Source organism: Marmota marmota, unplaced genomic scaffold, assembly GCF_001458135.2.
Source record: "Marmota marmota marmota unplaced genomic scaffold, marMar, whole genome shotgun sequence".
In the NCBI taxonomy this organism is placed as follows: Eukaryota; Metazoa; Chordata; class Mammalia; order Rodentia; family Sciuridae; genus Marmota; species Marmota marmota.
Genome location: NW_025999897.1, coordinates 4,921,267 through 4,937,572, shown reverse-complemented (window position 1 = coordinate 4,937,572; position 16,306 = coordinate 4,921,267). Strand labels below are relative to the sequence as shown.

At 37.3% G+C, this 16,306-nt stretch overlaps 1 protein-coding gene across 1 annotated transcript in view; it reads left to right on the top strand.

The window, feature by feature from the left end:
• The window catches only part of Abca8 (ATP binding cassette subfamily A member 8), a 59,325-nt gene that overhangs the window by 19,328 nt on the left and 23,691 nt on the right, over positions 1-16,306 (top strand). The window contains 10 exon segments of the mRNA XM_048798189.1: positions 106-281; positions 652-771; positions 1,171-1,309; positions 2,664-2,754; positions 5,892-6,031; positions 7,546-7,665; positions 12,516-12,714; positions 13,925-14,091; positions 15,191-15,324; positions 16,074-16,211. Coding sequence (XP_048654146.1) covers positions 106-281; positions 652-771; positions 1,171-1,309; positions 2,664-2,754; positions 5,892-6,031; positions 7,546-7,665; positions 12,516-12,714; positions 13,925-14,091; positions 15,191-15,324; positions 16,074-16,211 — 1,424 coding nt within the window.

The following is a 16,306-nucleotide window of genomic DNA, read 5'->3' as shown; positions in this document are numbered from 1 at the left end:
GAAGATAAAATAGTTTATTTATTAGTGCATTGATTATGATTTTTTTATTTAGAAATACTCTGTTTTACTCATTATCCAGATATTAATGTAGAATCTTTGTAACAGGTTCTGTCACCATCTACAATAATAAACTTTCAGAAATGGATGACCTAGAAAACATCATCAAGATCACTGGAATTTGTCCACAATCCAATGTGAAGTTTGACTTCCTGACTGTGGAAGAAAACCTCAGGCTATTTGCTAAAATAAGAGGGATTCTGCCACAAGAAGTGGAGCAAGAGGTATATAAATACATTAATACTCATGTATTGGTCAAAGTGAGATTGCTAATCCTATTTGCTCAGTTTTGTTTTGTTTTTCTCTTTTATTAATTATCTGTGTGTAAGTCGTTGGTAAATGTTGAAGAGGAAAATCCAATTTAAGCAATAGTGAACATTTAGATAATTTACAATGTGCCGAGCATATCCTTTACTGTAAATGTAGAACTCATTTATTCCTTAGAACGACACTATGAGATAAAGCTGTTATTATTCCCATTTTATGCATGTAGAAACTGAGGTTCAGAGAGAAAGTAACTTGACTGAGATCACACAGCAGCTGAAAAAAGAAATGAATCTTGGTATATGACATACAATGTTGTCTTTTGATTAGATACAAAGAGTTTTGCAGGAATTGGAAATACAAAATATTCAGAATGTCCTGGCTCAAAACTTAAGTGGTGGACAGAAAAGAAAACTAACCTTTGGGATTGCCATTTTAGGAGATCCTCAGGTGAGTTCAGCTAAATTTATGGGTGTTTTCAAGTTTTAGAAAGTGAAACTTTTGATGAGAATTCAAACCTTGTAATTGAAAAAGGACGTGTTTGATAAAATATTTATAATAAAATATTCAAAATAAGAACAAAATCCTAATCACAATACCTTTTAAATACAAATAAAGGATGGGGGATGTAGCCCAGTGGTAGAGTGCTTGCCTGGCATACACGAGGCTCTGGGTTTGACCCTCAGTACTGCAAAAAAGTAAGTAAATAAATGCATATAAATAATATGGTCTTTACATTGTTTTCTGGAAAAACTTCACCTTAGGAGAAACACACATACACACACACACACACACACATACACTCACATACACACACACACTTCTCCTTCATACCTCCCTCCTCTGCAGGTTTTCCTATTAGATGAACCCAGTGCTGGAATGGATCCCTTCTCAAGACACAGAATTTGGAACCTCCTGAAAGAGCGTAGAAGAGACCGTGTGATCCTTTTTACTACTCAGTTCATGGATGAGGCTGACCTCCTGGCAGGTAATTGCTGGTTTTCATTGAATATCCTCATGAGGACTTCAGGGTATTTGAGAAATGTGGATTGGTATTCTGGACAGCTCTATTTAATACTGGCAATCTAGCCATCCATAGTAATCTGTACCACTGGGGACGAGATGCAATTGGGCCCAAATCTTCTCACCTCCAGCCATTTCTATGTATCTTGTAAAATTTGTATTATTTGATGATGTAGGAGTGGGCTGTTCCAGGGAAGTAAGTAGAGTCAGTATTCTAAGAGATTAATTCTCTCAGAATAGAGACATATCAACTTGAAATATCCAAAGAATTTTAATGTTTGATCCATCAAAATGTGTTATGTGATGATTCTCTATGATAGACAGTATATTCACATAGTTGAATCTCCCTGATGAGTTGGTGCAAAGATGACCTAAAATACATAAATTAGATTAAAATAAAGTAAGAACTTTATGGAGTCCTTACTAGCTCTGTCTCTGTGCAGACTATAGACACTCCTTAACTGGAGTTAGATCATACTGTGTTTTCTCAAAAAGCAAATGGAATTCATCTATTCCTTCCATGCTCCCCCTCCCTACCCCACTATGAGTCAGTCACTTTATATCAGAGAAAACATTCGGTATTTGTCTTTTGGGGATGGGCTAACTTCACTTAGCATTATCTTCTCCAACTCCATCCATTTATCTGCAAATGCCATGATTTTATTCTCTTTTATTGCTGAGTAATATTCCATTGTGTATTTATGCCACATTTTTTTAATCTATTCATCTATTGAAGGGCATCTAGGTTGGTTCCACAGTTTAGCTATTGTGAATTGTGCTGCTTTAAACATTGATGTGGCTGTGCCCCTGTAGTATGCTGTTTTTAAGTCCTTTGGGTATAGACCAAGGAGAGGGATAGCTGGGTCAAATGGTGGTTCCATTCCTAGTTTTCCAAGGAATCTCCATACTGCTTTTGACTGCACCAATTTGCAGTCCCACCAGCAATGTACGAGTGTACCTTTCTCCCCACATCCTCGCCAACACTTATTGTTGTTTGTCTTCATAATAGCTGCCATTTGACTGGAGTGAGATGATAAACTCTAGGTAGGGCAGAGGGGTGGGAGGGGAAGAGAGGGGGCAGGGGGTTAGCAATGATGGTGGAATGTGATGGACATCATTATCCAAAGTACATGTATGAAGACATGAATTGGTATGAACATACTTTATATACAAACAGAGATATGAAAAATTGTGCTCCATATGCGTAATAAGAATTGTAATACATTCCACTGTCGTGTATTTAAAAAATAAAATCAATTAAAAAAAAGAATTTAAAAAAACTGCCTATCAAACTCTCTTCTTTGATTCTTCCTTTTCAGATAGGAAAGTGTTTCTCTCCAAAGGGAAACTGAAGTGTGCGGGTTCTTCATTGTTTCTGAAGAAAAAGTGGGAGATCGGTTATCACCTAAGGTAGGGCCACCAGGGAAGGTTCTTTTGGTAAAAGAGAGGCTTGATGGAGATGGAAACAAACATGCCAAGAAGATCTGTGTTCATTATATCCAAGTGCTTGCACACCCACATGCACATATCTGTGCAGAGCTATTGATACAGAAATCATGTATGTGTGAGAGTTGACGACTTTGGCGACGCCTGAGATTGAGAATATAAGATGGCAACAGAAGTTTAGATAAATGTGTGTTAGGAAATATATTCAGAATGCATGGTCTATGGAAACATTTATTAAGGGAACTTTTTCACTGATATATTCTTTCATACCCTAATCATCTCTCACCCAGGGTGTTAATATAATTTCCTACTTGCTTCCAATTCCTTCGGTGCTTCCTCCTTTTTCTTGACCTTCTCCTTTCCATTCTTCTCAATTATTAGTGTTTTGAATAGTAGCATGTGAGAGCTGTTATTTATTTGGATGATACTTAACATTATTTTATTTCAATCTTTTATTTTTGAGATGGGAATCATCATTACTTTTACTTTACAGATAAAATTATATACTCCCTATGTGTCTTAGACTGACTATTTTGTGCTGCTAGAACAAAGTACCTGAGACTGGGTAATTTATAAAGAATAAACATTTATTTCCTACAGTTCTGGAGGCTGGGAAGTCCAAGGTTGAGGGACCACACTTGGCACAGTTCTTCTCGCTGCATCATCCCATGGTAAAAGGAGAAAGGGCAAGAGATCACACACAGGGCAGGGTAGGGGGTAAACTCATCATTTTATCAGGAATCCATTCCCACAATAACTAACTCACCTCTATGATAATGGCATGAATCCATTCATGAAGAGAGAGCCTCATGACCTAATCACCTCTCAAAGCTTCCACATCTCAACACCATTGCACTGGGATTATTTCCAGCCCGTGAACTTTGAGAGACACGTTCAAACCATAACACTACGTTGTTGTGTGGTAGAGCCACGAATTGATTCTCAATATGTTTAGCTTCAAATCTAGTGTCCAAGACCATGTTTTAATTTTTAAATTAATTGGTTAGTTCTGATTTATATCATTTATACTTAAAAAAGAAAATAAAGATAAAATGACAAAACATAACAAACAAACTTCAGAAATTTTACCTACCAGAATCCAAACCATGTAGCCAAATAATGCTGGTATGACCCGTCTGTCATGACTCCCATACCATGTACCCTGACCCAATTCAATACCCTTTAGTTAAAGTGAAATAGTCATTGCTCCTTGTGCATGTCCTACCATGATCTACACTTTTTTTTTTTTTTGAGGCTAGCTGTTGAACCCATTTCCACCTGTTTAAGTCCTAAAGAGTTAAATGGATAATATCTCATGCACACTTTGATAATCTTCCTGTTTTGTGTGATGTCCCAATTTTGTTTTTAATTCCCTGAAGCATTTAGTTTGCACTTTTTCTTAGAAGTTATTTAGACTTTTTGAAACTCAGTTTTCTCACTTATAAACTGGGAGTAATAACTCCCAGGTTATAAGTAAAGGTTATAGAAAAATAAATGAGATGTTGCTTAGAATCTTGTGTAATATTGAGGACATACCTATGCTCTCAAAATAAAGGTGCTAGTCAAGATTCCCTGCCCATGACTCTTTCCATGGGCTTCTGGACAGTAATTTTCATAATTGCTTCATGTTCTTCTTCAAAGCCTGAGGTTAACAAATTATGGCCTTGTGAGCCAAATTCAGCCCCCTTCCTGTTTTTGTAAATGAAGTTTTGATTGAGCCCAGGCTTGCAATTCTCTTACATATTGCCTACAGAGCTTCTGAGACACAACAGAGAGTTGAAACACATGACTAGACTTTTCAGGCAATGTCTAAACTATTTGCTACCCAGCCATTTACAGAAAAAGTTTGCCAAGCCTGCCTTCCGACGGATAAGCTCCTGAGGAAAGACACTGTGTACCACTTACAAAGTCCTCCAGAACACCCAGCTCAAGTTCTTGTAAGGGGCCAGGAAATGTGTATAGCTTGTTCTATTTCATGGCAGATTCCCTCCGTGGGTTTCAGTGCTTCTAGGAATAATACATATTCTTATAAGTTCACGCATGCCTTATGAGTACATGGAATAATTCTGACTGAAGCATTTAGCTCAATAAAACAGCAACCATTTTTAAGGGCTAAGTGTTAGCATCCCTATTTTTCAGTTCTTAGCAACCTTAAATGTTAGAAATCATTATTCTATTTTCCTAATGAGGAAACTGCTGGGATAGGTTAAATTAGATTTTTCAAATGGCAAAAACTAAGATTCAAAGTAAAATCATGACATATTGTTATCTACTATATACTTACTAACCTTGATTGTTCAATTTTTATTTCCTAGAATGGGAAAATAGTATGGTGTGTTTGAATGGCTAGACTTCTCAATGATATTTTGTTCTTATTCAAAGTTTTGGGGTTGACACTAGAAAGAAAGCTAAAATTGGGGATCCCAGCTCCCCAAGCCCACATTCATCCATAATTAGTTTCTATCTATAACCCAGTTTCCTTCATAGCATTTACTACTATTGATAATTAGTTTACTTATCTGTTTGTTTTCTTCCTGTCTCCCTGACTAGATAATTTCATAAGTGCTGGCTAATGTTGTCTTATTCACCTTGTACCCTGAGCACTTAGTGGGGTGATGTTTATCACATACTAAGAAATTAGCATTGAATGATTAACTCAATAACAGTACCTGTTTGGCATCTATGACTATCAAAAGTCTCTTGTTCTTTCAAACCAGTACGATAATCCTATTTAGCTAACTTAAAACTTCCTCGGTTAGACATAATTGTCAACATTATCCATCTTGCTTATTCCTGATCTTTGTTGCATTCCTAGTATTTCTACCATGTAGTTATTCTCCACTTAAGGACCTGAATCACTATTGATCTTCTCCGGGCACCATCCCTCAGTAATATGACCAGTAATTCTGTTTAGCTTCATCTTTGCTTCCCCACATTACATTTATATGATTGGGATCTTTGTCCTCTTATTTAATGTTTTCATGTCCCGTTTTTTTGCATTAGACATTAGCTGGTTTTCTTTGTCCTATAGAGATTAGAGTTGATTTTCATGCTATTGGAGACTATGTCAAAAAACATACCTTTTTTTTTTTAAACGCCAGTTTGCAGTTGAATGAACTATGTGCTCGGGAAAAGATAACATCCCTTGTTAAACAGCACATCCCTGGTGCCAAATTATCAGCAGAAAGTGAAGGAAAGCTTGTCTATACACTACCCTTAGAAACAACCCATAGTTTTCCAGGTAATGTTTATAGAAACATGAAATTAGTATATAAATAATATCCATAATAAAAATAATGGTAACTTTTATAACTAACATTCATTGAGAACTTATGATGTTGTTCAGATATTTAAATGTAAGCAAATCAATAGTCAAATAACAACTGCCTATAGTGGGAAATATTATTATATTGTGATAGTAATGCTTGTGCATTTTTAGAGAGCTTCTTTTAATTCTGTTCCCCTGGTGGTATATAGCAGAACATTCTAGTAATCATAACTGTACATGAACACAAATGGTTGAAACCTCTAGCTTAACTATGTTAATTAGCCCCATGATATAACTATTTCTCTTGGCCAGGCCGTTGTGATAACTTTGAGCTTTCCAGGCTAATGGACAGACGTTTACTAATTCTGTTTATCCTTCTGTTCCATGACCATGAAGGCTGACATTGAGTGGCTGGATCAATTAGCCTTGCCATATGTGTGGTTAACAAAGACATATAATTATTCTATAAAGTCACTCAAATATACATTTTATAACATAAATATTCCTTAGAAGCATTCAGCAAAGTGTTTGTAGACTGCTAATTAGTGTATTGTAAGAGTAATTAAAATATAGGGAAAGTTTGTAATAGTTTTAGGTAGAATGAAGAATAACACATGGTACTTGTTAGCAGTTCAAATCTCCTTTCTACCTTTCCATGTAAGATATTCCAGCTGAGACTGGACGCTTCTAACATCCTTCTGTCACTGGACTCTCCAGAATGAAGCCTCGGGTCTTCTATAATCACTCTAGTCTTAGAATCGGGTTTTTACTTAAGCTTAATTACCCACTATAATTCAAATCCATGCAGGCAGGGACATTGCTCTTGGTTTTATGAACAATGATTGATGCCATAGTATTTTTAGGTAAATGAACTAAAGAAGGAACGGATACAAAAATTGCTAGAGGGAATCTCTGCTATCATACTTTCCTACTAGCCCAAGAAATTCTAAGTCGATTCTTCATTCTCTATTAGAACTCGGGAATTATTTTTCAGAAACAGAAACTAATTTTAAAATGACTTAGTTCCTCCGTCTGTCCTTTGACAGGTGCTTTGAGAACTGAAGAAGATTTTGAACCATCTACCTAATTCTCAAAAAATATGTTCTTTCTCTTCTGTTGGTAACAGCATGAATGTTTCCCATTTGTATCTGTTATCTGGGGGAAAAAAATAATCTTTAAGTAAAAAAGTTTAGCATTGAGAAGTCCAAAATTTCATAATTAACTAAATCAGAAAAATCTAGAATGACGTTATAATAGAAACATAAATGAATATAAACTAATATTTGACCATGAGAGTAATATTTGGGTGAAATAGAAAATACATAGATTGAAGAATAAGATTATTTATTATGAAATGTTAATTTTAAAAATCTTAGACAAATCTTAAGCATAACTTCATATAATTTATTTATTTAATTTGGAAAGATGTCCTTAGTTTGCTCATGGCTTTTGCTGTTTTGATTCACTGCTCTGATTGTTTTCTTTAGAACTTTACACCAATCTTGATAGCAATCCTGGCCTAGGAATTGAGAATTATGGTGTTTCCATGACAACTTTGAATGAAGTGTTCCCGAAGCTAGAAGGAAAATCAGCGCTCGATGAATCAGGTAAATAAAATGCATGAAAATTTTGTGTGAAAATACTCATGCAGTGCAGTTCATAGCTCGAGAAGACCCTGTTCCAAAGATGTGATTGCGAAACGTTGGTTTCCATGACTAACGCATTTCTCAGATAGGCTTATGCAAAGATGAGCTGTGTCCTCTGTCAATATTGCCTTGACTGATTGCATAGCTCGTTTTCCTGCATCCAAGGGTCATTGCCCTCCTCACATCCCAAGATCAATTTCAGATAGAACCTTCTTATCTTCTTGTCTGCACACTCTGCATCATTCTGCTGTGTGCTGGCCTCCAGGGTTTCTGAGAAGTCAGCTCTTAAACTTATTGAGGATGTCTTGTTATGATGAGCCATTTTCTCTTGCTGCTTTCAATATTCTCTTTTCTGACTAGCTTTGGACAGCTTGTTCATGTCTTTAGAGCTTTACATTTATCCTACATGGGGTAGGTTGGGCATCTTGGTGTTTTAGTCAGCTTTTTTTTTTTTTTTTTGCTTTTGTGACTAAAAGACCCAACCAGAACAACTGTAGAGGAGAAAGATTTATTTAGGGGCTCACAGTTTCAGAGGTCTCAGTGCATCAGTGGCTGGCTCCATTCTTCAGGACTCAAGGTATGGCAGAGGGAACCAGTTCACATAATAATCAGAAAGCAGAGAGAGAGAGGCCTCCACTTGCCAGACACAAATATATACATTATAACCACACACCCAGTGAACCTCTTCCACACACCCAGTGAACCTCTTCCTCCAGCCACACCTCACCTGCCTCCAGTCACCACTCAGTGAATCCCATCAGGGATCAATCCACTGATTAGGTTAAGACTATAACACAATCATTTCACCTCCAAACCTTGCATTGTCGCACACGTAAGCTTTTGGGGGACTCCTCACATCTAAACCAAAACACTTGGATATGGAAATTAGTGTTTTTCATCCAATTGGGGAAGTTTTTAGCCTCATTTCTTTCCTTCCTCTCCTTTCCTTCGGACACTGCCATTGTTTATTTGTGACTTGGTAACATCCTACATTTCTCTGGGACTCTTCATTTTCTTTGTTCCTTTTACTTTATGTTCCTTACCCTGACTAATCTCAATTTTACTTCTGTCATGTTCACCGATTGTTCTATTTGCTGAAATATGTTAAGTTCTGCCGGTGAATTTTTCACTTTCAGTTGGTACAATTTTCAACTCTAAAAATTTTATTGGGCTCTCTTTTATAATGTTTGCATCTTTAATGATGTGTTCAATTTGATGAGACAAGGTTGTCATACATGGTCACTTTAAAAAGCCCTTGCACCTATTCCCTTTCCTCTATTTTACTGATCTTCCTGTTTATGCTTTTTATAAAATTAGTGTCTTGTAGATACACATAATGTGAGATTCACTGTAGTATCCTCACATATGTACCTTGGAAAGTCAAGTCAAATTCATTCCACTGTTTTACCTTTATCCTGTCCCTCCTCCCTCCCCCCATCCCCTTCTTCTACATCCCTGATTTTATTTCTTATTTCTTTTAATGTGATTATTGCTATGTTTATGTTTATATCTATCATATTGGTCCCTTCTAGTCTTTGCTTTTTTATTCCTTCCTGCCATGATTTTTTATTAGTAGTAAATAACTTGCTTCCTTATTTCCTTTTTAGCTGTGGTTTTTTTGGTGTGTTATTTTTCATGGTCACTAGAAAAGTTTATTTATATACTATACTCCAGCGTTGCTATACTGGTTCACACAAAATACAACTACCTTTAAATGAACACACTTATCTCCTCCCTTTTCCTTTTTGATATTTCCTATCATGCGTTGTAATTATATGTGCTTCTCAGTTATTATTATTAAACTCTCACCCAAGTCACATACACTTATATATCTGTAAATCAGTATCTTTAACTGAAGAGCTACAGATAGATGATTGATTGATAGAAATGAGTCAGAGAGAGAGAGAGAGAGAGAGAATATAAACGATTTTAATGTTCTCTTTTATTTGCCCATACATTATATCTCTATTGGGCTCCTAACTCTTCCCTCCTGATATTTTATCTAGTATAATTTATGATCAGCTTAAACAGCACCTTCTATCAGTTCTTATTTGGGACTTTTGAATTCTTTGGATCTGTGGGTGCAATTTATACTGAGCAAAAAAAAATCTTAGACATCTGGTGCTGCCCCACAGGCATTAGATTCCCCAGTTAGGTTTTCCAATCTTTGTTTTTCTTTGTGTTAGAAATTGGACAATGTCTAAAAAATAAAAAGGAAAGTAATTGGACAATGTAGGTTTGCCTGTCTTCAAAATCACAGCTGTCTTCTGTTCAGACTGTTCTGAAGCCCAACTATTAAACTCTCTATTCCTGATACTGTATCTTTTAACAGAATGTTTCCATTTGTTCATATTTTAACAGTTTCAGATTCTCTACTGAACTTACTTATTGGCTCACTGATATCCTTCATATTTTCCAGTGGATCTTGGAATAAATCATAAATATTTTTAAACCCATGTGTGTTAAACCCAACATTTGGACCACAATCACTGATGACCCACATCAATAATGATTTTGACTGTTCTTCTTTTCTCTCTCGGTCACATTTCCTGCTTCTTCTCATATCTTATATTTTTTCTTATGTCATCGACATATTAAAAAAATAATAATAAACACAACAAAACAGTAAAGACTGAAGAAAGCAATGCCCAGAAAATGAGTTGACTCTTTTTTCTGTCAGGATGCTGATACAGATCACTAGATTAACCTGATCTGTATTTGGCAAGTATGTGGACTTTTGGACAGCTTTTCCTCCTTTCCCACTTCCACATGATTTGAAGGTCAAATCAAATCTTTCCCTTCGGCATGACCTTGAGTTACAGCATTGATGCTAAACTCTTCAGATCTCTCTGCGACCTACAGACCTACAGGAATCTCTGAGTTAGTGTGGGTGAGAGTGAAATCGAATCACATGGATGCAAACACACAGGTGAGGCTTTTGCTGGGAATTCGGAGAAAGGAGGCAGAGCCAGAGAGCAGTGTGGAAATCAGGATTGTGGGGCTGGCTCTTGACAAAGGGAGAGGCTGAGTGTTATTCATGGGAAAGGGTTGCTTGCAGGGGTGGGCTAGAGTTTAGCCATATTAATTGCCTTTGGGTGCCTTCTAAAGGTGTTTTTCCTTGTCCTGGAGTCAAAATCACCTCTCTCCTAATGATGCTGCGTTTGCCTGTGGTAAGGATGAGTCCCTGTAGCTTTTAAGAGAAGACAAATCATGCAAATAACAGGTTCAGGGCCCGGGAACTTCCTACTTTGGCGTCTCCTCAACGGTTTTGTCCTTTGGGTTGTTTATCACTGGCTTTACTGATGCACCTGGTTTTTGAAGCTGAAAATGTTTAAGGGTGAGTGAGCAAGGCATATACCAAGCTTTTGGAATCTGACAACCTCCAAGTTAGGGTAGGGAAGTAGGGAAAAGCACACATCCTCTTTTTAATGGCTGTTAGGCTACGAAGCTCCAAGAGTGCATCTGCCCTTTTTCAGAACAGGGGTCCTGACTGTTCTCAGCTCCCCCCCCAAATCCTCCAGCAGCAGAAATTTCCTTGACTTTGTGCCTGCCACCCTATTTTATTGCATTTTAAAAATTTATTGGTTTATTTGACCACTGGGTACTGAGCCCTACACTCCACTTAAATCAAACTTTGCCCCAGCTCTCCCTCCACCTTACCACCCTCTACGCAGACTTCAGCATGGCCACTGAAGTGGCCAGCGCTATACCCAGCAGAGGCCCATGTGTCCTCAGTTACCCCTTCTGTGGGCTGGCTCTTGGTGGACGCTATAATTCACACAGAGAGCCCCACTTGCCTTCATGTCTTGCAGGAGACCCTGGACACCTCCATGTGGCTCTCTCTGTTTTTCCTTCTGCCCCAACCTCTGGTGCACTGTTCGCATGCACTTGGTGACGGGCCCCCTTGAAAGAATTGGTAGAGAGTGTGGACTCATTTTGTGACTTGGGCACCACGTGATTCTAGATGGGTACGGTAGCCCAAATGTGACCATAAGGGTTTGTTTCATCCTGCTGTTGGCCCTTTGTCCATGCCTTTGGTGGGCTCTCCTTCTGCCCTGTCCCTAGGGATGAATGCAGACACAGGAATCTTCTCCCCTATGAATGAAATAGCTTCTCTTTTAATGAAAGTTAATCCTTTTAGTTTTTATGATGCCCTCATCTTTCTAATGGATTAAAAATGACAAATATCTATTATTTAAAACGATTCTTTTAATGTGCTTCTCACCGCTATCTTGTTCAAGATCTTTATGTCAGAGTGTGAATTTTTCTGTGCATTTCTGGGGCTTTGAGTCGGGTTTATTTTAGCATTGTACAGTGGGCAGCCTCCTGGGGACCTAGAGATAGCAGAGAATGTGCAAAGGGTAGAAGAGTGCAGCCTCAAACACTGTGCACATTTTAAATCTCTCCAGTAATGACGATTTATAATTGACCCCCAGGCGGATAACTTATCATTCATGGTTCACTCCCTGTGTGTAGCATGTCAATCTGTAGCTTGCTTCTCTAAGTGAACACACAGAAGATTGCTTTCTTTACTAAATTTGCAAATTACACGAGGCACTAAAATGACCTTGCATTTTTAATCTCATCTCTCGAATGTACAGTGCATATTCGAATTATCTAGGAGCTTCTTTCCACTCCTCTTTTTGTTCAAAAAACAAATCTTGTAAATATTTCCCTAGCTCAAGGCAGCAGCCAGGAAGGCCATGTCTACAGGAAAAGACTCGAACTACCGTCAACCAAGCTCATGCCGTAGGCTCAATATTACACATCTGAAGTGGGATTTAATAAATTGTTTCTTGTGTGGTTTGCAGGTGTCAACATTCTAGGAGAAGCACAAGGGGAAAGAGGTGGGGACACAGAAAGACTTGTTGAGATGGAACAAATTCTCTCCTCACTTATGGAGATGAGAAAGACAGTAGGGGGCGTGGCTCTCTGGGGTGGACAGATCTGTGCAATTGCAAAGGTTCGTTTGCTAAAGTTGAAGCATGAAAGAAAAGCTCTTCTATCACTGTGAGTATCAGAGTGCCGCAGAGTTTTCCCTTTAGCTGATGTGTGGAAAATAACTAAGGAGTAAAAATAAGAGGGAAATTTTTTTTTTAATTTCCTGTGTCTACAAAACTGGAAAAAGTATAATATTTATTTAGTCAGTGGTCTAGTGGTTTTCTATTAGGGGACTAACAGGTCCAGAGACAATTCTAGAGGAAAAGTTGGAATGCTGTGAACTTCCCTGTAATATTTCTTCTCACTCAAATTCTGCACTATGACAGGTGGCAGACGTGTTAGGAAGTGGTCCTCTTTCCCAGGATCTATCTTAGTGGTTATCCTACTCATTCTTCCCTAGATGTCGAGATTCCCCTCCAGTCGGTATAAGCAGTTCACTCTCCTTCCCAACTCTGTGCACAGAAGACACGGTCCCTGCTCCCAAACTCACATCATCTCCTTTTGTACCTTAACACCCATTGTACCTCGGCTGTCAATCAATGCTGTGTCTCTGAACACTGTATTTTGCTTTAGGAATAAGGAGGTCGGTAGCCTGCCACACAATTGAATCTCAGTAAATATTTGCTAAAGAAATAAGTAATGAGAATTTGAGCAAGATTTAAGAATAAACCTTCCCTATTAAACTGGAAACACTACATACCAGTCTAGAGAGAGTGAAGTATAAAGAGATGCCCATCATTTTGCTGACTTCAGACAAAATGTTATTATAAATTAAGGATGGGGAAAGGTTTTGAAGAAACAGAATGGCCGTATAAGAAGATATTTCGATTTATCTGAATGGAGAATGTAGGAAAATAAAGACTAAAATATAATTAAAGATTTGAGCCTGGAAACTAAAGAAATCACATCACTCCCAAGTATAAGAAGAGGAGTGGACATGAAGAAAGTCATGGGCAAGGTGTTGAGGAATGGCTGGTAGAGGGCAGAGCATCGCTCTGGAGCATGGGAGGCAGGCAGGATCTGAGCATGAGGGACAGGACACATCCCACGGAGGGGTATGGGCTGCCCAAAGGCCAGAGCAAGGGAAGGGAAGGATAAATCTACAGTTTCTCCCCTCCAATTTAGGAGGAAAAAGGACAAAATACTCAAGAAATGAGCAGAGAGCTGTGTTTAATTTTCACAATTTCTTGACCTCAGTACATTGCAATCTGCTCAGACCCTTCTAAAAATTAGGAAATGATGGTGCATTGATTCACATTGGCAGTTTTATCCCATACAGGTTGTTGATTCTGGTGGTTGGATTTTCCCCTCTTTTTTTGGAGTATATCTTGGTGAAAGTTCATCAAAACAGTTACACTTTAGAACTGTCTCCTCATCTGTACTTCCTGGCTCCTGGACAACAGCCACGGGACCCTCTCACTCGATTATTGATCATCAATAACACAGGTAATGATGTGTTTCAAATGTAGTATGGATCCATGGATTAATACTTTAGTCTTAAATTGTTAAATAATATTCTGTAGGAGGGAGACTCCACATTTTATTAGTCACCCATCACAGATGGATAATTTCCCCCATTAATTAGTTATATAAATATTGCTTTTAAAAATGTTAATCTGTACATTCTTTGTGTGAACATAAGTATTCATTTTGGGGGGGGATCATCCTAGGAATACAATTGTTGGGTTACAAGATGATGTAACTTTAAGGATGTCCAAACTATTTTTCAAAGTGAAAAACTTTATATTCACACCAGGGTTCTAATTTCCGCATAGGCTTGCCGACATTCATTGTTTCCTGTCTTTTTATTCCACCCATCACAGAGTGTCTAGCGATACCCTGTGGGTTGTATCGGTGTTTTGCTAAGGCTCCTGGTGTTGAACATCTCTTCGTGTGCTTACTGACCTGTTCAGAAAGAGTTCTTACTAAATTTTAGCAGATTTGCTTGAATAAATATTTCTTCATTTTCTATATACCCTTGGGACAGTTTCCAGAGATTTTTTTACTAGTTGGGTTTTTCTTTTGAGTAATTTTTATAGTTATTAGTCATTCTTCTGCAGGAGAGGGCTGTGGAGTCTTTCATATAATCACCATTCAACAGGTTGCTTTCCTGTTATCAAGAGGCATTTTGAAATCCAATTAATAATCTTATTGGATTTCAAATAATTAATTAATTAATTAATTAATCTATCTTACTCAGTAGTAAAGTGAGCTTTAGTAAATTTGATGGTTAATTAGTTAGTAGGAATTATCTGTCACTAAAACCTCCATCCCAAGATTCTAGGAGAAAACAAAAACAATTTCAAAAACCATGTGGTATTTTTAAAGATTTGTGCATTATCTAAGCACAAGCAAATACTCATACAAAGTGAACTCCTTGAGAAATGCATAGATTCTTACTTCACAGAAGCAGGCATGTTACCAGGTGGAAAATATCCTCACGGTCCATGTTATAGTAAGTGACATTAAAAGACATTGTAACATAACTACACAAATTGAGATTAATTTTTTTAAGTTTGTAAATATCTGTTAAATTACATCTCAGGGGCGAGCATTGATGAGTTTGTCCATGCCGTGGAGCGCCAGAGCATAGCTGTGGAAGTAGATGCAGCTGGAACTAGAAATGGTATAGATGACCCTTCTTATAATGGAGCCATTATAGTATTTCATAATGAAAAGGTATGCTGGTCTACATTTAGTAATTTTACCAAAGGTGTGGGAAGATAACATAATATGAATGTACTCCAGCCTCCAATTTAAAAAGCAAAAATGAAAAACAAGTACTGTTTCATTTACTTGGCAAATTGCATTCCTTGGTATAATACATGATAAATTTATATATCTATCACTATTTACCAATACAAACTGTGTATATTAGCAACATTCATAGTGTAAAAATACCCCTTGTCAAGTGTACATTTATGTGAAAGAATCTGTAGTTTATCTCAAGGAGCTTTCTAATACATATATCTGGAACTTCTGATTCATTCTAAACAATAAACACCCAAAACCTGATTCTATCCCTAAGCAAGACACTAGTGTCCTGAAAATCAAATGCATGGTTTGTTTGTTTGTTTGTTTGTTTACTATATACATGTTTTCTTTTATACTAGTATTTGTTTTTATTTCCACAGTATTTTTTGTTTACAAAGTGTTTGTGAATTTTAAAAAATTATTTGGCACCACATTAAAAACATAATCTTGGGGCTGAAAATGTGACTGAGTGGTAGAGCGTTTGTCTAGCATGTGTGAAGCCCTGGGCTCTATCCCAGCACTGAGAAAAAAAAAAACAGAAACAAACAAACAACAAAAAAAACCCCAAAATTTTGAAAAGTGATCTCAAATGAAAGTATTAAATTTTGGCTTCTATGGGGGAAGAAAAAAACCACAAAGATCTTTGCTGATTCATAAACTTGTCTGTGTTTTAGAAATACGACTTTTTATTAGCATGCAATACCAAAAGACTGAATTGCTTCCCAGTTCTCATGGATGTTGTTAGTAATGGGCTACTTGGAATGGTTACACCATCAGCACATATTCAAACTGAGTGGAGCACATTTTTGAGGGTGAGTATAACTCTTACGGACTCTCCTCCCAGATCGTGCTTTTCAGAGCTGGCATCTAATTCTTGGTGAGTGAACCACACTGGTATACATTAACA